The sequence below is a fragment of a genome, unplaced genomic scaffold, assembly GCF_019419815.1.
Source record: "Pyrus x bretschneideri cultivar Hongxiangsu unplaced genomic scaffold, Pyrus_bretschneideri_v1 Contig40, whole genome shotgun sequence".
NCBI lineage: Eukaryota > Viridiplantae > Streptophyta > Magnoliopsida > Rosales > Rosaceae > Pyrus > Pyrus x bretschneideri.
In genome coordinates this window covers 1213238-1221163 of record NW_025999724.1, presented here as the reverse complement: position 1 = coordinate 1221163, position 7926 = coordinate 1213238, and the positions used below count along the sequence as shown (strand labels likewise).

General features: G+C 34.2%; 1 protein-coding gene across 1 annotated transcript; it reads right to left on the bottom strand.

Moving 5' to 3' along the window:
• Positions 1-1840: 1840 nt before the first annotated feature.
• On the bottom strand, positions 1841-3311 carry LOC103964257 (homeobox-leucine zipper protein ATHB-12). The gene is made up of 2 exons (XM_009377173.3): positions 2751-3311; positions 1841-2475 (listed from the first exon to the last, which is right to left on the bottom strand). The coding sequence occupies exons 1-2, from the start codon at positions 3120-3122 to the stop codon at positions 2116-2118; spliced, it is 732 nt and encodes a 243-aa protein (XP_009375448.2). The 5' UTR covers positions 3123-3311; the 3' UTR covers positions 1841-2115.
• Positions 3312-7926: the final 4615 nt, after the last annotated feature.

The following is a 7926-nucleotide window of genomic DNA, read 5'->3' as shown; positions in this document are numbered from 1 at the left end:
CCGCTCCGTTCCGTTCCGTCCCGTCCCATCCCGTCCTGTCCCATTTCGTTCCGTCCCGTCCTGTCTGCATACCAAACGATACCTTGCTGAACCAGTGAGAACGGAGGAGGAGACTGTCGGGTAAAGTGACTAAACGCAATCCCATTTCGACACTTGGCAGTCATACGACTGGGTTTTGTGACTCTGGCAGTCGTTTGTGTGGACCGCCTTGAAACAAACGGGCCGCGTATCTTGTGAATGTATGTAACGAACACGGAACAGTGCTTGCGGTGTGGTGTTTTGACTATTAATGGCCTGAGTCTGAGGTTTGGTATGCTCTGCTCTTAAAAGCTCCTGAGTGACTACTTGTATTTTTTTATGAGATGGCTCGAGTTTGGTTCAAGTTTACCTCGTAAATGTGCGTTTGAGGTTCGACATGCTATTGGACTATATGTCATTATTTTTGTACAAAAAAAAAAAAAAAAAAAAAAACTATTTTGATTTATCTAAGAATATTTTTATTTCCATTGATTTTTTTCTTAATATTGATGAAAAATCTCTCAGAAATAGGCATATCCTACTATTATTTAATTATTTACAATTTTCGTTTAAACTTGAATTGAACATTTTTGAAAAATAAGTTATTTTGAGCTTGGTTTATATAAGAGTTGGACCAAATCAGAGTTTGGATAAATTGTATAGATTTGACTAGTGAAGCACGTCCTCATTTGAGTTAGTTGTCTCGTGCCAAGTTAGCGGTTCTTCAAACCTTTGTGAGGTTCTTTCAAGAATATCAAATATCTTGCAGAGCAACAATTGGCTTGGTTGCTAGCTAGGTTGCTTAGGTAGAAATTGTTGTGATTGGCTCACTAAAGTTCCAATTGGATTGCAAGTCTATTTGAATTCAAGTCAAAGAGGAGTACCCGAATTGAATGAGCAATTTTCTTTTCCACTCAAACAAAAATTAAGTGAAAACACCCAAAAGTATGGTTTCTTTGGGTTATCTTCATGTTTTGGGCTTCATATTGTAACCTAACCAACATGATCCTCTCTGGATTCTCTTTGTGAGAATCCCGAAGATTTGTAAATCATATCCGTTTATCGTATATCGTACAATCAGTTTTCATCATGTACTGTTTGTGTTCAATTTTAAATAAAAAAAATTAAAGTGATTTCTGATCGCACGATTTACGATGAATAAACACGACTCATGGATCCTTGGGATTCTCACAAAGAGGATCTAGATTCGTTACCTAAAGCTTGCCTACAGTAAGTAGAACTTTACCACGGATTTTGAGAGATGGATATGAACCTAGAATATCAAATAGACTGAGAGAGCTTGTCGAGTTATTCTAATTCGTGTACAAGTTACAAGGGAGGCATAATAAGGCTTGAGACCTAGAGTGCGTGAGAGATTAAGACCTACGGTTTGATAGGGAATAAGGGGTTCCTTAGTAACCAAAGCTGTCTAGTCTTTGCCAACTAGTGAATTTTTTTGAAGGGGATCACCAGAGTGGCCGTAAACAAAATTGATTGAACAACTGTAAATTCTTGTCTTCTTGCGTGGATGGTGCTCTTGCCTGTGTAATATTTATCTTCTTTACAATTGACTGCGTGTGTAGTTATAATATAGTACTAGGAAGAAGATCGTCATGTGCGACAACTAACTGCGTGTGTGTAAAAGGGCATTGACACCAAAAATAAAACAAATTCATATATGTTAGAGGCTGCATCAGGGTTCAAGATCTAGTTTTAGAGCAACAAACTAACTCCTACAAAATTCTAGCTGAGCGCATGCATACATGTTTTTGTCTTTGGGCTTTGTGAATGTTACTTTTCCAAGATTAGACACAGACCCACATATCACAAAGACACAATGCTCCTTAAAATTCATTTTCCCAATAAGATCCCCATATATCTGTTGGCCTTAGTTCTCATTCATTCATATGTTTAATTGTGACGTCGTAACTAAACAGAGCATCAAAGTGATTAAGCGTAGGAGGATGCGTGCAAATGGCATGATTATAAACAACCAGTCTCCAAAAGCTAATGACATTCTTATGAAAAAAGCCCCTTTTTCTTGATCACTCCACTAGATGCAGCACTTCATTATATATATGCACACAATTTCTGTTTTCAAGACCAGAAGTCCCACCACTGATAATCACCACTCGTAACATCAAAAAGACCATCAGAATTCAATTTCCCCCAATCCTCAGCTGATGTCAAGGAACCGTCTGCAGACTCCACTAAGTTCGCAAGGTTTGGTTCATCTTCCAGTTCAAAGTACTCTGCTTTTATGCGGCTGTCATCATCTGACAGCACCCCAAGTCCTCCTTGCTCTGATTTTTCCACTGAAAAATCAAGCTTCACCTTATCAGATTCAGAAATGGTGGCATCTCCGTTATCTGACTCACCGTCAATGCCATTGTTCATAACTACATCTTCCCCACAATTCTCCCTTTGCATCATCATCAGATTATTCAGCTTCTGCACCTGTCACAAAATAAGACATAATCTATCAGTTCTTGATTATCTTAACATGTTAAAATTAGTGAAAAATGTTTTGTTCCTTACATGTAACGAGTAATTACTTCTTACACATGACACATGTGCCTAAACTTTTCCTCTTTTTTATGGTTTTAATGAGTTAATTTTACACGCATCAAACTAAACTTAAGGTTAACAAAGAATGGCTTCTTACAGGTGATGAACCAAGCACTGTTCTTCGATTAGGCATATTTAGCAAACCGGAATGAATGAACAATTACCTGAACAACCAGGGCCTGCTTTTCTTTCTTCAAAGCTTCAAACTTTGATGCCAAGTTGTTGTAATTGGCTCTCAATTTGCTGTAGTCTCTCTCAAGCTGCTTAGACTTCCATCTAGCTCTCTTGTTCTGAAACCAAATAGCAACCTGCTTAGGTTGCAACCCTAGCTCTTTGGCCAACTGCATCTTCTTCCTCGGCTCAAGCCTCGACTCAGACTCAAAGATGGACTCCAATGACCTAATCTGCTCATCACTGAACCTCTTGTTGTTCTTGTTGTTCTTCCTCCTTGTAGTGGCAGCTCCCAGTGGGCTCATGCAGCTGAAAGTCTCATGATTTTCTGCCGAGGGACTCGAATATTCGATTTTATCGAGCATCTTGGCAGATCGATTAGAAAATCTTAACAGGGTTTTGTGGGTGGTTGTGGAAGGAATGTTTTGGGAGTGTGCGAGTGTGTGCTTTTTCTGATATGTGCATGATATGGAATTTGTTGGTTTTTATGGCTTTATGCAATGTGTGTTTGATGTCATGGTTTTTTGATCTGACTGGGTTTTGCGACTTGTGATTGCTTCTTTATATCCAAAATCTATGGGCTCTGATACGTATAGTGCTTTTTCTCTTTACATTAATCAACACCATTTTTCTTTTTCTTTTGCAAAAGAAAATAAAATTATGGTTTGTATCTAGAACAATCATTTGATATATGATATAATATTAATGAGCGACATAATTGATATATAATTATTATAAGGTAGGTAAATAATAAAAACAAATACACGTGTTACAGTTTTAGTAAAATTTTAACATTATGTGACAGTGTTTCGAGTACATTAAAAAAAACTCTCTTAAGTTGCGCACAAACCATATGATAATTTTGATGAAGCTTATCATGAAACGGTATTTCAAGTATATCGAAAAATCTCTCCTAAATTATTCAAAGGCCATACTATATAGTAAATATTAATTTTCCCTTCATGAACTTAGGCTCTGGCTAGCTTTAAGCCGAAGCTGTCTTTGTTAATTGCACTAATGCAGGCACATATTTTAGTGATTTAATATTGTTTATGACATGATTTTAAAATGCCTTTGTCATTTTCATAATTTGAACTATGGTAGTCAAGCTAAGTCTTCTCCTAATGAGTGATATAGATGTCGGCAACGTGAATCACGTTCCAACACTGAACCTTCCGACTTTGTTGATTTTGTGAGACCTATATATGAATCTATGATGCTAATATATATAGGTTCTTATATGTTTAGTTTTGGTCTCTACTAGTCCTACCCCTTGAATTGTCGTAGCTTAATTTAAATGGAGATACAATATTTTATACGGAGGCTGAAGTTCTGACGAATTCAAAAAAATTTCGTTACGCAAGTAAACGAATCTTGCATGCCACTCTTCTTTGTTGTACTTCGCTCCTTGCTTTACTCCTCACATTTTGAATTTTTTTGTTGGTATAAAGATTTATTTTATACTAAGGGAAGAGAAAGTTCGGCTAAATCACACAATGAGCAACCTAATTTGGTATCAAATTTACTATCTACGAGATTCGAACCTAAAACCTATCGCTTACAAGTGAAGAGGAATACCACCAAACCGCATATAGTACTGAGTACTAATCAAATTTTGTCGATCATATTTCTCCACTGATTCTATTACATACGTCACTAGAGACAAATTGTATAACATCCAACTCCTGAATTTAGTGCTAATCAAATAGTAGATACTCCGACATGTACAATTAGAATCTCTATAGAGAGCATGAAAGTGTTGAGTTTAGTATAACATAAAATTATCAATAAGGTTGCACATTGAAATACATTTTCACATTACTTGATAGTCTAATAATGTAATACGTCAAATTATCTTATTAAAAAAATCTGATCATGTTCATCACGCTAATAAACTGGATGTGATTAACACTGAACCTAAACTTAGTGAGTAATAGGTCTCCATCATACACCAAGTTTCATACTTACGATTAAGAACTCCTCAAGGGTAGGGCTTAGTCTTAGGCGAGCCGCTTCCATTTCCGATTCGGAGCCATGAAAATGGTTTGATCAAGTCACTGTCGGAACGTGTCCAACTTTGGTTCTCTCATCCATACGATCAATTTACAAACCCCACATCTGAATTAAAATCGTATTCAAATCAATAAACATTGAACAAATCACCAAAGGAATTTTATTTTAAACCAAAAATTTAGTTGTGCCCTGACAAGACTCTGTCACCTGTCACACGTCGCCGAATTATCCCTTGCCACTTGCCCTTGGTCAAAACTTGGTATCCCATTTTCTTTAGGGTTTCCAGTGCTGCCTCCTTGACGTGGCCGGTATCTGGTGGTTGTAACGTAGAAAGCTTGTGGATTACAGCCGACACGTGCCCTTTATGTTTGTTCTGATTTGTAGCCAATTCCAGACTCGTGCCTGTCAGAACAAGTCTTCAAGTTGTCTGTCATGCAGTGCTGTTTGCCACGTGGTTGTTTAACCTATCATCCTAGTAAACCCTTCAAATATCATGATTGATGATGTTATCGACACACTTATTTTTATTTTTTTCAAATTATTTGTTAATTTTTATTACTTAATTTTTTTCAATTTATTTGATCTATAAGCCAAAATTGAAAAGATACATGTGAGAAGTAAAAAGAAATGTGTAAATATTCTACCACAATATGATCTTGGCCATTTTTTTACTTGGTATAAGATCTTGGTTGGTTTTTAATCTATTTTGCAGAACTATTAAGATTAGTATGAAACTAATTCTTCTTAACAGCTATCTGGGATGCTGTACATATTACTTGGTCGATGCTCTATATATTACTTCGTCGATGCCGGTTTTAAAAGTTCAATTCAAGTCGATCGTATACTAAATAACATATATATTGAAGGATTTATAGAAATTAGAATGGTATTACTTTAATAAAGTTTATATTATTTCTTGTTAAATAACTCGATTGTAAGATGGAGACACTTTGAAACTTATACTGACCCACAAAATTGTTTTAAGTTGGAGGAATTTATTAAATACTTTATGGGGCTCAATGTAGGGTAAATGAATGTCCTCACGTTTCTTCTATGTTGTTGTTTAAATGGTTTGTTCTCCATTTTTTTTCCTTATTCAATTGTGTGTAGGCAGCAGTTGGACGATCGAAATTGGTTACTGAAATTGTTTTACTTACAATATTATTACAGCTAGGCAGGATCTTCCTCAATATATCATATCAAGGGAAAGAATAGTATGAAAACTTTAATTTTGTGCTAAGACAGAGACTCATCACCATGAAAATTTGAATTAATTAAATTAAATTAATAATTTTATATAAATTAAAGAAAAAGAAAGATGGTAAGTGATGAGGATAGTGTTTGAAAATGACACTATATGTTTTATTTGTATTAGGCAGGCTTATCATCATCATTTTCAAGCATTCGTTTCATATGGGTAAGTTTGGAGAGCAAAAAAGAATTGAACCAATCTACACTGTTGGAGTGACGAAGCAGAGCAAGACTTGATTAGGTGAATATGTTTTCCGAAAGGAAATTTCTTCGAGGAAGCTATCACTTTTACTTCTTGCCACCTTAGCATATATCGATCGTTGAATGCAGACGACCAATGAGTACTAGCATTGTGGAGCAAAACGAGAGGAACAAGGTGGAGCTTGTTGGACTAAGCAGTTACTGAAATTATGACTTTAGCTCCTGAAATTTAATTTTCTTCACATAAAACCCGTCATAAGTTTTTTATTCAAATAAAACTCATTAACTAGATTCCACATCAACAAATTCATTAATTATATTTGACTTTACACATTTAAAAATTTTCGATGCCCAAAACACCCATATTTGAATGTTTAATGTACACAATTAGTAAGAGAGAATTAATGACTTTACGAAAATAATAAATAATAAATTTATTGCCTAATATATAATAACAACAAAACATGCCTAATATATTTAATAATACATGCTTTGTTAAGTCAACAAATTATATTTTACATATAAATGTAGGTAAATTATTTCACACAAATATATATAACCAAAAAAAAAAAAAAAACCTGGTATACGTAAAAATTCGTGCAAAATAATTTAGCTCCAAAAAATGTTATTTGATTCAGTGCACCTATTATTCGAATTTTAAAATGTTAGATTGCTTAAAAAAAAGCAAAATAATTTCCCCATTATATGTAAAATACATACAAAATAATTTACCTACATAATAAAGCAAACCCAATCTAAGCAAAATAAAAGCAAAATAATGTACCAACATTAAAAAAAAAAAAATTATTATTTTATTCAATATTTTACCTATTCTTTTGTCCACATAATAATGAAATGTGCCCAATCTATATGATGATACCTACAAAATATATGTTATTTGCTCATCATAAATTTACATATAGGTAGATTAATTAGTATAATATGTTTGATCATATATGTAGTACTGTGCATATACATACATACATATATATATATATATATATTTGAACGTATAGTAGTACTATATATATATATATATATATATGTATATATGGAGCTTGTGGTAGTACTATATACATTTGAACGTATATATGTATATATATATGTGTGTGTGTGTGTTAGGGGTAATAATATGTAATAAATTATTTATTCATTGTAATTAAGGTGAGTAATAATATTTATTGATTTATTTTGAATATTGTGGTACAAGTTGTAAATATTTTGTATTAATAGGTCAATTACTTTCCTACATGGCAATCACTTCTAAATTTGAGCTTTATTTGGATGTTTATAATTAGGTGGGTTTTTATATAGGAAATAAGAGTTGTAAGGGTCTATATCTAAAAAACCCTTTATTTTACTAGGGTATGTTGACGAGTTGCACTAACAGGCTTACGGAAATAAAATCCTATTTTACTCAGCCGAAAGCTTTTGCTTCTTCCTTTACTTCTTTCGGGGAAATCCGTTCGGACATATTCCAGATTCTCTAGAGGATATCAAGAGTTAGGAACATATGAAGGGATTAAATTGCAGTCATAATCGTAGTTCATGTCGCGTTTAGGAATTAAGTTATACTTACATCAATGATGGTTGGTGGAATAGTGCATGTGAATGCATGTCAAACTCGTAAGAAGGGGGATGACCTATGGTTTTGGTTGCCTAAAGTCCAAAGAGCGACTACGTATTCAGGTTGCTAAAAGGACG